A 17,181-nucleotide genomic window follows, 5' to 3' on the forward strand; every position below is an offset into this window, starting at 1 on the left:
AACACATTAGAAAAGACTCTGATGCTGGACAAGATTGAGGGCAAGAAACGGAGGTGACAGAGGATGAGATGGTTGGATGGCATCACCGACTCGGTGGATATGAATATGAGCAAACTCCGGGAGATAGTGAAGGACCGGGAAGCCTGGCGTGCTATAGTTCATGGGATTGAAAAGAGTCAGACAGGAGTTAGTGACTGAAATAAAACAACAAGGAATTAACCTAAAACTGACTCAGAGAGAGGTGACGGCAGACCTGACTGAGACTTCCATCCAGGTTTCCTAATTTGTACCACTTTGCATTCCATGACCCAGCAATCATGATGCAGTGATGAGCGTGCAAACAATTGCACCCACCTTCGTGATGCCATTGGGAGTAGAGGAGGTTCTGATGGCTGCTGACCCTTATCAGACCTGTCCTGCCCCACTGCCCCAACTCAGCCCTCTTAGAAGGAGGCAAGAGAGAAGGAGACAAAGAGGGCAGGAAGCTGCCTCATGGACAGCGTGCAAGTCAACTCACAGGAGCCAAGGGGATGTAGTTCTGACAACATTTTACTTGGAGTTTCACCCAGCAGGACAGGCTAGGAAGCACGAGATGGTGAAAAGACATTTGCTTGCTCCCCTCATAGCCACACAGGCCATAGATTCCTACCCCCGTGGAATTCTCCAGCTCAGTACTTGGTGTGTGTGGGTGTGTGTTCAGTTGCATCCAGCTCTTCGTGACCCCATGGACTATAGCCTGCCAGGCTCCTCTGTCCATGGGACTCTCCAGGCAAGAATGCTGGAGTAGGTTGCCATTTCCTCCTCCAGGGGATCTTCCTGACCCAGGGATCAAACCCATGTCTCACTTTTCTCGCATTGGTATGTGGATTCTTTACCACTGGCACCACCTGGGAAGCCCACAGTACTCAGTACCTCTCTTTTTCTGTCCAAACCCATCTCTGAGAATCCTTTCTCTCATTTTTAAGTCCTTCCTGAAATTCACCCGAAGTCATCCTTCTCTGGCAGGGTTGCAAGAAATTCAGAACTGTCCTGGTCCTCCTCCATCGTGTCTCGGCCTACAAGTACCTTGTGGACTCAGGCATCTTTTCCTCTTCGGATGACTTGTAATGTGTAATGATGGGTGTAATGTGTCTCACACCTACAAACACAGTATGGAGCATTCTCAAGCTCCATGGTCACACCCACAGGCTCTGACACTTTCAACACTGAGAGCTGAAACTCACCGACTTCTTCCTATTTTACAGCAAAGCATTTTTCTCCTTCTCAGCACTGCGCTCTTCACCCACCGATACAGAGGTCTTTCTAAATGCCTGTGAAAAGGAGTCCCCTCTGTTGGTCACATGGCTTCTTCTTACAGCGGCAAGAGAAAGAGTCTTACAAGAGGGGGCGACATTCACTTGCCCCAAACCTGTGAGGTCCGTGCCCTCATCATGGTCATCATCATCATCTAATGTTGTTATTACTATCATTATTGTTTCAATTTGAAAATTATAAGACGGAGGCTTGGCCAGTTTCAGTGGGTTTCCCATGCAGAAGGGTAGGGAGGAGATTCCAACGCTTTTGCTGCAGTCTTGACCGTCTACCCCAGTTTTCTCAGGACCAGGCCACCCACAGGGATGGTCCTCAGCTTCTGCTTCTGTTTCCCCCCACAGGGGAGCTTCTACGTGCCCTCTGAGAACTGCATGCAGCATGCTTACAAGTGGCACCGGGAGCTGTGCTTCCTGCTCTTGCACGCCTACCGGGGACTGCGCGCCTACTTCCTGACCATCCTGAGGGACATCCCCGAGCTGCCGCGCATGGAGCTGGGTAAGGGGCTGGGAACTAGGGACGGGGGAGACTCACCCCAGCAGCTGGCCCTCTGCCCTCAGGAGTCAGCATGCTCTTGTAAATGTCACAGTAGCAAGCACCATTTCAGGTAGGTTTGGTTTGGCTTTTGTTTTGGTGTTTTGGCATTTTACATCCTTCCAGCAGGAGGACATGTTGGGCATGCCAACGCAGGAAGAAAAGGCACATGTGCCTCTAGTCATCACGTTCAGTTACTCATTCATGCTTTCATCCACCAAGTTATTCAATTTATTAAACATGTATTAAACAGCTACCCTGGGCACATAATGTGAAGTTGCTTTCTAAGGGAAAATGCCTGTTTACACCCTTTTTCTTAATGAGGCTGTAGCTACAGGATTGAAACTTACAAGAGTGTAAAACAGTCCAAGAAATACCTAAATGTATGTGTTTAATGGGTGACTAGAGAAAGCTCTCAGTAGTCATCATCTTGGCTTTCCAGGGATGACTTGCTTCTTGTACATCACCAGACATCATGGTCATTGGGCCCCGTCCCTCTTGACTGACAGATGGTGGGACTGCAGCTCAGAGAGGTGAAATGACCACTCAGGGTCACACAGCCATGTGTGGCAGGATGAGGCTGGAGCACAGAGGTGCTGTGCTTGGGGCTTCTTTTATATCGGGTCACACTCATTCACCGCAGGTTATTGTTCTGCTCGAAGTCCCCTAAAGAGGCCTTTTGTCCTTAGAACAGAACCCAGGCCCTCAACCTGGTGCATGCTTAGTCGCTTCAGTCATGTCTGACTTTCTGTGACCCCATGGACCATGGCCTGCCAGGCTTCTCTGCCCATGGGATTCTCCAGGCAAGAACAATGGAGTGGGTTGCCATTGCCTTCTCCAACTCAGCCTGGTATTCACGGTTAATAACAGTCCTGCTGTGGGAAACCTCAGCGTCTCTCCCTGAGCCCTGAGATCTCACCTGTGGAGCGAGTCGTAGCGTTGGTGGGATCAGTGGCCTTGTGTGTGTCTGTTATTACACTGAACACACCACACAACAATCCTGTATTTGCATATTTCTCTTCCCCACTAGACTGGGGGTCTTTACGGGCAGAAGCCGGATCTGAGCCCAGACCCCTCACACCCAGTGCTTGGTGTGCAGAATGAAGAAGTAGGCACAGCATTGTTGTTGCCTTGACCTCTGGCGCCCTCTTACCAGCTGGGTTTTGTCAGCTCTAAGGCCCTCTTTTGAAAAAAAATTGTATTTGGTGGCACCGCATGGGATAAGGGATCTTTGTTCTTGACCAGGGATTGAACCCGTCTTCCCTGCACTGGGAGCGCAGTCTTCTTAACTGCTGCCTGCCAAGGAAGTCCCTCTGATGCCCTCTTTGAAGCACATGATCTTGGAGTTGAAATTTTTCAGGTCAGATGCACTAAAGGAGACCCGCACAGCTCGGGGCCAGTTTAGCTCAGACGGAAAGTGAAGCCAGTGTCCTGTAGCTGGCTTCTTGCTTCAACTTTTTTTTTTTTTAACCAAAAACAGAACTGAATTTATTTGTTCATTCACTCACTCACTGTGTTTTTATTGAACGTTTACTGTGTACCAGGCATTGTGCCGGACCCCGAGTGCACAGCCATGGACACTGACCAAGGCCTGTTCTGCCTCGTGGGGGGCTGAGGGCAGCTGCCGGGTAGGCAGGTGTGTGCCCACCCGTGAGGACCGTCGGAGCTGAAGGTTTCCTCGCACTCACCTTTTCAACGATGCTTTAAGTAAAACTCACGCAGCAGCCACCCACAAGGTCTTACCACAGCCGCATGGAACTAGGGAGAGTTCAAACACAGGCAAAACTGTGAAGCCACAAATGGCCAGAGTCCACCCAGTTCCAACTGAGAAGACGGCAGGGTTGCAGGCTCCTCTCCTGCGTGCGTGGAAGGTCGTGATGAGGCGGTGGTGCTGAGCGGGAGGCTAGGCTCTGCAGCCCCACGTTCCTGGACTTCTGAACGACCACCTGTGTGAGGGAGATCTAGACCTAGGTCCCAGATGCCAGGACCTGGGTGTGTGTGCGTGTGCGTGCGCACGCGCGTGCACACATACCCACAAAAGCACAGCAGAATGTGGGATTGCTTTGGACCCCACAAAGTGAACTTGGAGATCTTCTGTTTCTCAGAAATGCATCACACGGAACATGTTGACTTTAACCCAGGGTGACAGCACATGGCTTCAAATCATGCTTCTTATAAACAGGACCTTTTAGACACAAGAGATGACAGGAGTCCACAGAGCCTGAATTTTTTTTCTGTGACGTCAATGCCGACTTGAAATCTGTGCTTCTTACCTCCCATTAACAATTCCACAGCTCGTTATGTGTCTGTTTCATTGTGTGTGTTTTTTTTTTTCTTTCCAGAGTCACTTGCTGTTGAAGAAACACTCTCTCAGCTGTGCTCAGAGCTGCAGGTAATCAGGGAGCCAACTCCTTGGTTCTGAACAGCAGTAGTTATATGGGGCAGCATTGCTTGCTTGGTGCAGAGATCAGAGATGAAAAGACATGACTGGCAACCTCCTGTTACATCTTCAATGAAGAAACACTCCCGCATCCCACTGCCCTAAATCTCTGGGTCTCTTAGACGTCTGTTGCGTGCCCAGCCACAGCCACATGCTGGCTATTTTGAAAATCACCAAACAGGTTAACAGGTCTCGGTTTCCCTGACACTTACACTATTTATTGGGCTTCCCCAGTGGCCCAGCGGTAAAGAATTTCCCTGCAGTGCAGGAGCCACAGGAGACGTGAGTTTCATCTCTGGGTCAGGAAGATCCCCTGGAAGAGGGCCTGGCAACCCACTCCAGTATTCTTGCTTGGAGAATCCCATGGACAGAGGAGCCTGGCAGGCTATAGTCCAGAGGGTCGCAAAGTCGGACGTGACTGAAGCAACCTAGCACTCACAATTTTTATTGTCCACTATCCATTCACCTAACAAACGTTTGTTGACTTTGGGTTATGTGCTTCTCATGGAGGGTGACAGAAATCTTGCGGCTCGGCTCAGGCAGCTCACACATATCATGAGGCTAGCTTCAGTGATGGCGATGATGTTGAAACAGTGATGTGTATTTGCCAAATGTTCATCAAGCGTGTACTAAGGGTTTGTGCTTAATAAGTACTCAGCCGATGCAAGCAGTTGTTTCCAGTCTCTGGAGCACTGTCACATCCCATGGTGTTGGCAGGTCTGGGTGAGCAAGGTTATCCTCATGTAATGAGAGGCACATGAGGTGGAAGGCAGCATGCACTTCAGGGTTGGTGACATGCTAATCCATGTCTGGGCAGGACTTGAGATGGTCTCATTGCAGACTAGCATTTCTGCCTTTTAAACCAGTGTTTCTTATCCCTGGCCTTTCAGTAGAAGTACACTTGGACTTTAAAGAAACATCTTGACCTGGGTCCCAGCTAAACTGGTTGAAACAAAGGAGATGGGAGTAGAGTGGAGCCCATGGGTTTGCACGTTTAATTAAAAGCTCTCCAGATATTAATAAATCAAAACTGCAATGAGGTATCACCTCACACTTGTTAGAATGTGCTGTGCTGTGCTTAGTCACTCAGTTGGGTCTGACTCTTGACTGTAGCCCTCCAGGCACCTATGTCCATAGGGGTTCTCCAGGCACGAATATTGGAGTAAGTTGCCATGCCTTCCTCCAGAGGATCTTCGCAACCCAGGGACTGAACCCAGGTCTCTCACACTGCAGGCAGAGTCTTTACCATCCACCAGGAAAGCCCACCTGTTAGAGTAGCTCTCATCAAAAAGACAAGAAAAATGTGCTGGCAAGAATATGGAGAAAAGAGGACCCTTGTGCCCTGTTGGTGGGAATGTAAATTGATGCAGACACTATGGAAAACAGTATGGAGGTTCCCCCCAAAAATTAAAACTAGAACTACCATACAATCTAGCAATTCCAACTTCTGGGTATTTATTCAAAGGAAATGAAATCACGAAGAGATATCTGCACCCCCATGTTCATTGTAACGTTATGTTCCCAAGACATGGGAATACCCTGAGTGTCAACCTGAATGCATAAAGAAGAGGTAGTGTGTCTATGTGCAGTGGAATATTATACAGCCATGAAAAGAAGGAAATCGTTATATTTGTGACAACATGGATGAAACTTGATGGCATGTTGCTGAATGAAATAAGTCATTTAGAAAAAGACAAATGCTATATTATCTCATTTATATGTGGAATCTTAAAAAAGAAAAAAAAAAAAGGCTCATAGGAAAAGAGACCACATTGGTGGTCTTCCATTGTAAGTAACTTCTGGGGCTGTAATATACAGTCTGGTGATTATAACTAACACTTCTGTATTATACATTCAAATTTACCAGAAGAGATCTTAGAAGTGCTCATCACAAGAAAAACTATTTTAGCTCTATGAGGTGATAGGTGTATTAAATAAGTTTATTGTGGCAGTCATGTTGTTACCAACTAGGGCTCTTGGCCTTCTTAGTCAATAGAAATTGATCAGAGGCCAAACAGGGAATTCCTTTCCTGAGGTCCCGGCTGCAGTGGGAGGGAGTGAGAGCAAGTAACACTTGCTCACTTGCTTGCTCACTCCTCAAGGTGGGGGCCAGCTGGTTCTTTATATGGGGTGAGGGTAGGGTATGTCCAGGGCCAGGGCAAGGGCTTAGGTGCAGTGCCCACCCCTTAGGAGATGTCTTGTGCAGGGGGCATGCTTTTGCTCCAGGCTCTTCAAAACTGGCAGTTGGGTCTTGGTCTGTTTGTATCTTTTGCCCAGAATTTGTTTCAAGTCTCCATGCACCCGGTTATTTGTAGCCTCACACGGTTTCTTTGTATCTGTTGCTGGAGGAGAGGGGTGTCCAGATGCAGGCATCGGAGCACTGCGGCAGAGGGTCCCAGGTCCCAGCCTGTGCCGGGGTCACAGTCTGTGGACACGTCATCATGCTGTGCGCCTGAAATGCACACATGCCCCAGGTGTTGCCCCCTCGGCAGCCCCATGAATGCCTGGGGTTGGGGGGACACAGGTGTGTCCCCATTCATTTTGCACAGAGGAGAATGCTGGTCCCTGAACCACTAAGGGGTGGGCCTGGGGCCTGAACCCAAGGCCATCTGGGAACCACCGCAGTATTCATGCATCTGGTCCCCGCAGTGGTTCAGGCAACAACTCAGGCTGCTAGACATATTTCACGAAAAGCCAGTGGGTTGCCTGTCTGCTTTGGCACGGAGCCCACAAACGCAGGGAAATGGCTCCTGGTTTTGAGTGACAGTGTTGCCGCAGACTTTAATCTGGTTCAGAGTAACCAGATTAGCTGCAGGGAGGGAAGCAGCTGGGTGTCAGGGACCGAAAATTGGAATTGGGGTGTGCACCAGGCTGCTCTGTGGTTTGTTGAAGGGCTGGCCCACTGTTGGGAGTGAAAGAAACAGAGCTGCCTCCCCAGAACCTTCCTAAAAGGCACATCACTGCCCACAGGGTGTTTAGAGGCAGGGTATCGCCACCAAGTGGTCAACCAAGCACTTGGTCACAAAAGCATCTGTCTCAAGGGTGGGCTCCGAAGTGGAAACTGTTTTGGGTGATTTAAGACAATTTGAAAACATAGAGCTCTACAGTCAAGGAGCAATTCACCCGCACTTTATTTTAAAATTTATTTTTATTTTTTGAGTGTGCCACGCAGCATGTAGGATCTTAGTTCCCCAACCACGGATCGAACCTGTTACCCCGGCAACGGATCTGTGGGTTCTTAACCACTAGACTGCCAGGGCCATCCCTGCACTTTTACTCTATGTGAATCTTAATCACATTGCTTAAGCACCTACTACGTGCCGGCTACTCTGTTGGAATACAACAAGCACGAAGATGGCAGAGAGCTTCCCAGGACTAACAGCCCACATGAGGCAGGAGCTGTCACTGAAGGACCAGGAGCATAAGATGAGGGGCAGGGCTTTAGGAGCACAGGCGGCTCTCAGTGAGGTCAGGAGAGAGGCAGGGAGGGACCACCGTGCAAAACCAGGGCGAGACTGGACCTGATGGAGTGCCACGGGTGCTTGGGACCCGGGATGGCTTCAGGGGGCGCATTTGAAGCTGACTGTGGGAGGCTGGGCTGGGAAGGTGAGTTGGAGCAGCTGGTCAGGGTGCTGTGCAGTGTGCTTTAAGGAAAGATGGGTTGTGCTCTCTGTAACCGATGGAAAGGTTCTAGTGAAACTCAGCCACGTGCTTTGGTACAGCAGACAGGGTCAGATCATACAGTGTCGACCAGACAGCCGTTGAAAATTTCTGATGTTTGGGTCCTACCTTCAGAGATAAGCCCAAACCCTGTGATTCAGTTTGGGGCTTCAGGTGGTGCTAGTGGTAAAGAACCTGCCTGCCAATGCAAGAGACTTAGGAGGCGTGGGTTCGATACTTGGGTTGGGAAGATCCCTTGGAGGAGGGCTTGGCAACCGACTCCAGTATTCTTGCCTGGAGAATCCCATGGACAGAGGAGCCTGGCGGGCTATGGTCCATAGGGTAGCAAAGAATCAGACATGACTGAAGCGACTTAGCAGATGATTCAGTTTGCAGCCAGGACTGAGACCCGTGATGAGAGATCACAGCTAACTCAGGGGAGATAAAGTAGGCTTTCTCCACCTGACCCCTGCTTACCTTGAAGATGCAATGCTACCTTCATCTCCAGGAAGCTTTCCATGACTTTTTTTACAGTACTCAGAATCCATTTCTTTCATAGCACTTTGTAGGTTTAACTATGGAGATAGATAGCTATCACGTGCCTCTTCCAGGACTACAAGTATGTATCTTTGGCTCCCCAGAGCTCAGCATCCTCCAAGCTCACAAGAGACATCAGTAAACCACACAAGGGGCTTGGGGTAGGGGTGTGATTGAGCAAAGGAGCTTGGCTGGGCCCAAGTGAAAAGCGTGAGGGCAGTCGCAAGGTGGAGCCGCTGTGTGTTTTGCAGGCAACTTCCCCCTGAAATGTCACTGGGTCCAAGATGCCTCCTTGTTAGCAGGAAGGACTTCTCTTTTTCTCGCCAGAGAGACCCTTCCACGCCCATCATCTGTAATTGAACAGGCCCAGGCCTCCGTGAGGGTAGAAAAGTCCTCTTGTGGCTTAATTAGAAGCTTTCTTAATCTTATCTGGAGCCATTTCTGTCATCAACTAGGGGAAAAAATAATTCTCCCAAAGACACATTTAATGAACGGCTTTGCCTTACCTCTCTGGTGGCTGAGCTCAGAATTCATGCTGCGTTTGCCAGTATTGCTGAAATGGAGGGTGGGGAAGGCTGGGGTGTTGGAGTAAGAAGCCCAGTGAGGGAAGTCCAGTTGCTGAGGCCCAGGTGCCTCTCAACAGATGCAGAATCACCCATTTACTCAGAAAAGAGCTGCTGAGTTTTTATCATCCATCAGCTGCGGAGAAGGTACTGAGAATATTGAAAAGGATACACCTCAGCATGCAGGCCAGGCAGGGCACTGAGCAATACCTGGCAAGTGGTGCCCTGAGAGTGGTCTGTGCAAGGTCAAGTAGACTTCAAGGAGAGGAGGGCTAGTCTCATACTTGAAACACAGCAGAAGTTTCAAAAGAACCGTCAGAAGCAAGGCAGACTGATGTGTGTATATGTATGGCTGATGCGTCTTGCCATTAAGTTGAAACTAACACAAATCATAAAGCAGTTGTAGTGCCCCAGCCCCAAGCATCCAGTATCATGCATCGAACCTGGACTGGCAATTCGTTTCATATATGATATTATACATGTTTCAATGCCATTCTCCCAAATCATCCCACCCTACAGGGAGGGAGGAGGGAGAGGGGTTCAGGATGGGGAACACGTGTATACCTGTGGTGGATTCATGTGGATGTATGGCAAAACCAATACAATATTGTAAAGTAATTAACCTCCAATTAAAATAAATAAATTTATACTGTAAAAAAAAAGAAAGCAGTTCTAACAAAAATTAATTTGAAAAGAAAGAAACAAGGCAAACTGCACTGGCTCTGGAAACAGTTCCCTGGTAGAGAACAGACAAGTCCAAAGTGGTGAAGAGAAGAGGAAAGGAGATAGGAAGATGGGAGGAGACCTTCCAAGGAGAGGTGCAAGCCGATCAAGGGTCTGGTGCTTGCAAAGAGCTGTGTGTTCAGGTTGATGTGGCTGGAGCCACGGGTAGCCCCAGGCCAGAGGTACAGCTGGGAACATGATCAGGGCAAAAAAGTGTTTTGCGCTGATACAGGAGCTTGGTGTCCATTAGTGAGGGTAACAGGTTGGAGAATTTAAAGATAAGCCACTAGTAGTCCATTTAAAAGCTTTACTCTCCAGCCTGGAGGTTTTCCAGTGGCTGACCCTGTCCCCCACCCTCCCAGTCCTTCTCTTTCTGACCCTTAACACTTTGGGCCATGGATTATGGGCCTGAATCAAGACTGAACATCCCGTTTTCTCCCTGACTCCCAACAGAAACAGTGATGGAAGCAATCCTTCCATGAGAAGAAAGTAAGGGTCATTCTTTCGTTTTGGAGTTTTGCACCTTATGTCTTCATCAGAGACATATCTTTCCCCTTGGAAGAAGCAGCTTAGAGACGCTACAGTTGAGTGATGCTTGGTATCTGGAAGCTAGTCATTAATTACAAAGCATCAATACCCAACAATTAAAGAGCCTTGCTGGGTGTCAGATTTCTTCTTCTCTGTTTTTCTCGCTCTCAGATGCTTCGCTCCACCCTCTGTGCATTTTGCTAGTGTCAGCTGTTAGTCCAAGAAGAGTGAAGAGACCTTTCAGTGTTTCAGGCTAGGCTTTGGACATCATTACGTCCAATAAACAGTTATTTGCTTTGCACCTTCATTTTGCAGATGAGAAACTGAGGCACACAGCAAAGAAGGAGCTTAGAGATGAGTTTGAAATGGCCATGGTTATGTATCTTTGCATCATCTTCCAGGGCAGATAGATCCCTAAACTTTTTTTTTTTTTCAATGTTCTTGAGTTCATGTTTAACCATATCTTAAGGATAAGGATACTATACACATTTGTATTGAAGTATTGTTGAATTATAATATTACATTGGTTTCAGGTATACAACATAATCTTTGATATTTTATAGATTATACTACTTTTAAAGTTATTCTAAAATAATGGCTATACTCTTCATGGTAAACTCACCTTCCCACCTCCTGCACTGGATGAGGCTCTCTGTAGGCAGAGACACTCTCTTATTCATCTTCGTGTCCCCATGTATTCTAAGCATGAGCCTGGGTCATGGGAGATGGACTTTAAATTATTGGTCGATAAATGATGAAGCCTAGGATTCAGTGTTAGGCTTGGACCACTGGTTCTCTGGCTGTCCTCAGAGATGTAATCTCTCTTCTCACCTCTCCAGAATAAAAGTCACCCTCAAGCAGGTGGCTCTCCTAGCTTTAAACTGAAGCTAGCCCGAGGTTCCTCCAAGAGCTCTAGGCCCTTTCTAGGCTGAGTCCTTCAAGCTTTTGTTAAGGCAGCCTTGGATTCTACTTAGGAAATATGAAGTCGTGGCAGCAAGATGGTGCTGGGTCTGTGGAAATCATGTGGAAATCACCTAGTGAGTTTGATGCTGTCTGTGAAGTTATAAAGACTTCATCGTTTCTCAGATGTTTTCCAGCACCTACTCCGGAAAGGCAGCATGGTGCCCTGGCTTTGTGGGGGGATGATCTTACAGGCTAATCCCAGCTTTTTGTGACTTTGGGTATGCTCTATTTAATTCTCTCATTTTATTTTTGTGTAAAATGATAGTTACAATAATTCTAACAAAGGTTCATTGTAGAGATTAAGTAGTTCATGCGTATATTTAAAAAGACGCTTCATGTTTTACTTACCAAGTAGTAACTTAATAATTGGAAGCTATCATGATGGCCAGATACTGAGTTCAGAACATAATGGGCTATAGAGGAGAGTCTGGAGAGAGGGATTCATTACAAGCAGAGAAGCCAGCAAAGGCTTCAGAGGAAGACGGCAGTGGCTGCATGGAGCAGAGGTCCTTCACTGCAACCTTTTGCCTCCCCAGATGTTGAATAATCCAGAGAAGATAGCTGAGCAGATAAGTAAGGATCTTGCCTGGCTGGCCTCCCACCTGATGGCCCTGTGGACCCAGTTCCTGGACACAGTGACGCTGCACTCCCAAGTGACCACTTATCTCACCCAGGAGCATCACACCCTGCGGGTAAGGGGTCAAACAGTATAAGTTCTGTAGTCACATGGCAGAGATATCTCAAGGAAGCTTTTCAACAGCTGGTTCATCGGGCAGAATAAAAGTCAGGATTGGCTGCTGTCAATCCAAGTGCTAGTCCTGACCCACCATGAACTTGCAGAGAAACTCTGTGAACTTCCTTTGGTTCTCAGTTCTTTGCTCTGAAAGTTGCTCAGTCGTGTCCGACTCTTTGCGACCCCCTGGACTCTACAGTCCATGGAATTCTCCCGGGCCAGAATACTGGAGTGTGAGTAGCCTTTCCCTACTCCAGGGGATCTTCCTGACTCAAGAATCAAACCAGGGTCTCCTGCATTGCAGGCAGATTCTTTACCAACTGAGCCACAGGGAAGCCCATTTGTTCTAAGAAAGTTCTTTGCTCTTCTGTTCATAAAGTACCAGTCTTGGCTGCCAAGTGATGGCGAGCTGATATTAAAGGATATGATGAAGTGCTTTGAAAGTATTTTGAAGAAGTGTCTTCACATGTCATGCATTGTTCTTAAGGCCTTTTTTTTTTTTTTTTTTTTTTTTGCCACCAGGTGGAAGTGCACAGGGGGTGGGGACGCATGCATAATAAAAGATGTTGGTCCTCTCATTTCCAGCAAGAGAACAAATAGCTGAGTCTCCGGACACACTTACATGACTGAGTTTGCACGCTCTAATTCATCTGCATTTATTTATGGCCTCTGTTTTCAAGTGTCTTTTATTCTAGTAGAAGAAATAAGACCTAAATTTTAAAAAATGACAGAATGCAAAACAAGAGCAGATCAATAAACATGTGTTCAATTGTGTCCATAAATCAGATTTGTGTTAAGAACTAGCAGTGAGAGAGGGCAACTGTGGAGGGTAGAAAGGTGTTTCAGAACCTCTGGGTTGTGGGCTCAGCTCTCTTCTGATTCATATATGTTACTTCCCTCACTAAGCCTTAGTTTCCTTTTAGAAAATGAAGGTAAACCCACCCAATGAGTCACGCTGTTTATACTGTTTTATTCTTCAGGTCCGAAGGTTTTCTGAGGCCTTCTTTTATATGGAGCACCAAAAACTTGCAGTCCTGACTTTTCAGGAAAACCTGTAAGTAACCAATGGCATGTCCACGTCACACCATGAGCGCCAAGGACATTCTTGTTCAAAGTTAGCTCTTCCCTTCATCCCTGATTATGAACGAGAGAGTCTGCCCATCTCTTTACATTCAGGTACATTTTCTCTGAAGGCAAGAGCCAGACAGATTGCAGAGGTTGGAGCTGGCAGGTGGCAGAGAAGGTCAACAGTCAGAGTTTTTGCTGTTGTTGAGTATCATGATGGTTCTGTAGACAGATTCAAGACTTCCTAGGTCCCTGAAGACATCTGTGCTGAGTCCTTTTTGCAAAATGAAATAGGAGCAGGTGGTATGGCCACAAGCTATGTCAGGGAAAAAAAAAAAGCCCATGGAATTCACCTGAGACTTTGTAGCAGCTATGAAATGCATTGAGCATAAGAATTAATACTGAACCACCTAATTAGGAGGATAGATGGGAAAAAATGTAAAAATACACAGAAAAGTCAGAGGGTTGACTGAAGAGGAGATCATTGTCTCTCGTTGTAGATTTCCCTGGTGGGCAGAGTCAGTGCTTCCTGCTTCCTCCATGGTGTTTGGTCTTGGCTACACAAGTTTATGGGTTTCTTTCTGTTTCTGAATAGTATGTTTGTCTCCAAAATACATTTGGGTGGAATAATGTTTGAGATGCCCCAGTAAATCCAGCAGGAAAAACACTGAAATTCATCTATCACTTAGGACAGACCTGAAGATCTTTTCACTTGCATCCTTTTTACACCTGTAAAACCTGTATGTAGTCATGTGTGGATGTGAGAGTTAGACCATAAAGAAGTCTGAGTGCCAAAGAATTGATGCTTTCAAATTATGGTGTTGGTGAAGATTTTTGTGAGTCTCTTGGACTGCAGTGAGATCAAACCAGTCAATCCTAAAGGAAATCAACCCTGCATATTCATTGGAAGGATTGATGCGGAAGCTGAAGTTCCAATACTTTGGCTACCTGATGCAAAGAACCAACTCATGGAAATATTGATGGTGGGAAATATTGAAGGCAGGAGGAGAAGGGGATGACAGAGGATGAGATGGTTGGATGGCATCACCGACTCAATGGGCATGAGTTTGAGCAAGCTCTGGGAGATGGTGAAGGACAGGAAAGCCTGGTGTGCTACAGTCCATAAAGTGGCAAAGATTCAGACACAACTGAGCAACTGAAGAACAACCTGTATGTCAATATAATATGGTGAAAGCATTACTTAGAGGTTAGGAATGTTTTGGCCAAAGTGATAAAATACCACTTTTCTGAGGGTGTAGCATTGGAGCGGAGACTGGATTATACTAGAACTCCAGGTCTGGAAGTTGGTGATGGACAGGAAAGCCTGGTGTGCTGCAATCCATGGGGTCACAAAGAGTCGGACGCGACTGAGCAACTGAACTGAATTGGGGTTATAATAAGTCATATCCTGATATGACAGAAGACTGTTGAGTCACGGGGGATAGCTGGTGTAAAGATTTCTTATATGGGAACATAAGGTGTTTGAAAGCTTCAAGAAGCAAGCATAGCTACACTGGAGTGAGCAAGTAGGAGGAGTCGGGTAGGACCGAACCTGTGTGGGAACTTATGGGCCAGGATAAAGAAATCACACGTCATGCTATGATATTTATAACTAACGTCTTAAAAAACTGGCAAGTGGCTATGGTGGAAAGACCTAGGATTTAAAATCTCATATACATGTTTTGAAATTTTGATCCTGGAACTTATACTTCTTGTGACATCTGACTAGTTACTGAACCTTTCTCTGTGCTTAGGTGTAAAAGGCAATTCCTTCATTCAACAAGGGCCTATTTAGCGTTGACTGTATGCCAGATACTATTTTGGGCATTGGATATCCAGCAGTGAAGCAAACAGACACGTTCTCATGGAGCTCATATTTTAGTAATGGAAACATATTTAAACATAAATAAATAAATATGATATGCCAAATGTAGTCAATGCTGTGGAGAAATATATCAGTGTGACAGGCTGAAGAAGGTGCTATTTCATAGATATATCAGAGACGGGCTCCCTGAGGAGACATTTGAGCAGAGCTCTAAAGCAGGTGAGGGTCTGAGCCCTGCAGATACCTAAGTGATTATATAATTTGTCCCATAGGGTAACTTCAGATATTAGGGAAATTGATTACCATTTGATTAGTAGTAGATATTAACCTGTAATAAAGGGCATACACTAGGATAGCAACGATGCTAGGTAGGAGGAGGCAAACTTAGAAGACTCCTGAGAGTCCCTGGGACAGCAGGGACACCAAACCAGTCAATCCTACGGGAAATCAACCCTGAATATTCATCGGAAGGACAGATGTTGAAGCTGAAGCTCCAATATTTTGGCCACCTGATGCGAAGAGCCAACTCACTGGAAAAGACCCTGATGCTGGGAAAGATTGAGGACAGGAGGAGAAGGGGCCAACAGGGGATGAAATGGTTAGATATCATCATTGACTCAATGGACATGAATTTGAGCAAACTCTGGGAGATAGTGAAGGACAGGGGAGCCTGGGGTGCTGCAGTCCATGGGGTCCCAAAGAGTCAGACATGACTTAGTGAGTAAACAAAACAACAGAACTTTTAATTAGGGCATTAAGAATAAGCACTGTATCCTAAAGGGGTGGGATGGAGGGGTGGGAGGGAGGCTCAAGAGGTAGGGGATATATGTATGCTTATACTGCACATTGTTGTACAGCAGAAACCAATGCAACATTGTAAAGCTGTTATCCTCCAACTAAGAGTAAATTTTAAAAAATAAAAGAATAAGAACTATAGAATTGAGAGGGAAATTCTATTTCAGATTGAGAAAATTACCAAAGGACAGGTCTTCAGTGCTGTGAACAGAATGAAACCTTAGATTGAGATAGTGAACATGGGCTCTGTGATGCTGGCAACAAAGTCTGCTCACAGGCATTCTCATCTAGAGTCAGAGGCGGAGGGGAGGGAGGTCATGGTGCTTGCATCAGAGAAAGAACCATCCTCCCAAATCAGGGTGGACAAGTGAAACTCAGCTGTCAAGGCCGGTCTTGTTCAAGCACAGACGAGAGTGTGTTTCTCAAGTAATAGGTTACAGCCATTTAGTGGACTATGAATTTGTCTTCGTGGCTTTAGAACAACACTTAAAATGAAATAAGATAAGATAGGTAGTAATAAGAAGAAGTATTTCTGAAGCTTTTGTTTCAGCATGAGTGTTTCTGGGAGTGTGTGTGATGGTCCTGGGCGGCCATGGAAAATGAAGGGCATTTCTTGCCATGGGTTGCACTATTTAAAAAGTGTTTAAAAGTGACGTAGAACTGGTTTTTTGCAAGGGTATGTTTTATCACGTCTCTTCCTGTTTGACCAATGCCAGCCAGTTCTTTTCACATAGGAAGGAAGTGTTCAGTGACAGTTTGTTGAATGAATGAATGTGAAAATGTTGATATGAAGACCTATAGCCAGGGCTTTGGGGGCTGGATAGGTAGCTGGGGAGAAAGGAAGGGTGGATAGACAGATGGCAATTGTTATTGTCTACTGTACACCTTCTAAATGCTGTCTTGGGGTGAGAGGGAAGGGGCAGCAAGAATAAAACCTTTAAATCTCCCTTGGATGCTCACCGGGTCCATGTTCCCCAGGATCCAGACCCACAGCCAGCTGTCCCTGGATATCCGGAATTCGGAGTACCTCACCACCATGCCCCCGCTGCCCGCAGAGTGCTTGGACATTGACGGAGACTGGAACACCCTGCCCGTTATCTTCGAGGACAGATATGTGGACTGCCCAGCCACAGGTGTGTCTTTTTAGTTTTGGAAAAACTCAAGAGTTGGAATTACCATTGGGTTCCCATCGGCTGCTCTGCTTACCTCCCAACAGCCATGGGAACAAATCAGTGAGGTGTTTTGTCAGTTCACAGAGGAAAAGCAGGAACGAAGATTAAGCTTGTTGTTGGAAATGACTTCTCCCCGGTGAACGGACAAACTCATGGAACTCAAGGACAGTTACAGGAAAGACCCGCTTCTGGACTCCTGGGGTGGGATGTGGGAGGGAGGTTAAAGAGGGAGGGGACATTGTGTATAGCTATGGCTGATTCATGTTGATGTACAGCAGAAACCAACACACTATTGTAAGGCAATTATCCACCAATTAAAACATAAAAGTCTAGGT

The 17,181-nt window shown here is 46.6% G+C and overlaps 1 protein-coding gene across 1 annotated transcript in view; it reads left to right on the top strand.

Annotated features, from left to right (window-relative positions):
- The window catches only part of FAM135B (family with sequence similarity 135 member B), a 155,798-nt gene that overhangs the window by 122,804 nt on the left and 15,813 nt on the right, over nt 1-17,181 (top strand). The window contains exons 7-11 of the mRNA XM_052651827.1: nt 1,653-1,806; nt 4,185-4,234; nt 11,793-11,948; nt 12,970-13,043; nt 16,653-16,807. Of these exons, the coding sequence (XP_052507787.1) occupies nt 1,653-1,806; nt 4,185-4,234; nt 11,793-11,948; nt 12,970-13,043; nt 16,653-16,807 (589 nt within the window). The remainder of the gene's footprint in view (nt 1-1,652; nt 1,807-4,184; nt 4,235-11,792; nt 11,949-12,969; nt 13,044-16,652; nt 16,808-17,181) is intronic.

This window comes from Budorcas taxicolor, chromosome 14, assembly GCF_023091745.1.
Source record: "Budorcas taxicolor isolate Tak-1 chromosome 14, Takin1.1, whole genome shotgun sequence".
In the NCBI taxonomy this organism is placed as follows: Eukaryota; Metazoa; Chordata; class Mammalia; order Artiodactyla; family Bovidae; genus Budorcas; species Budorcas taxicolor.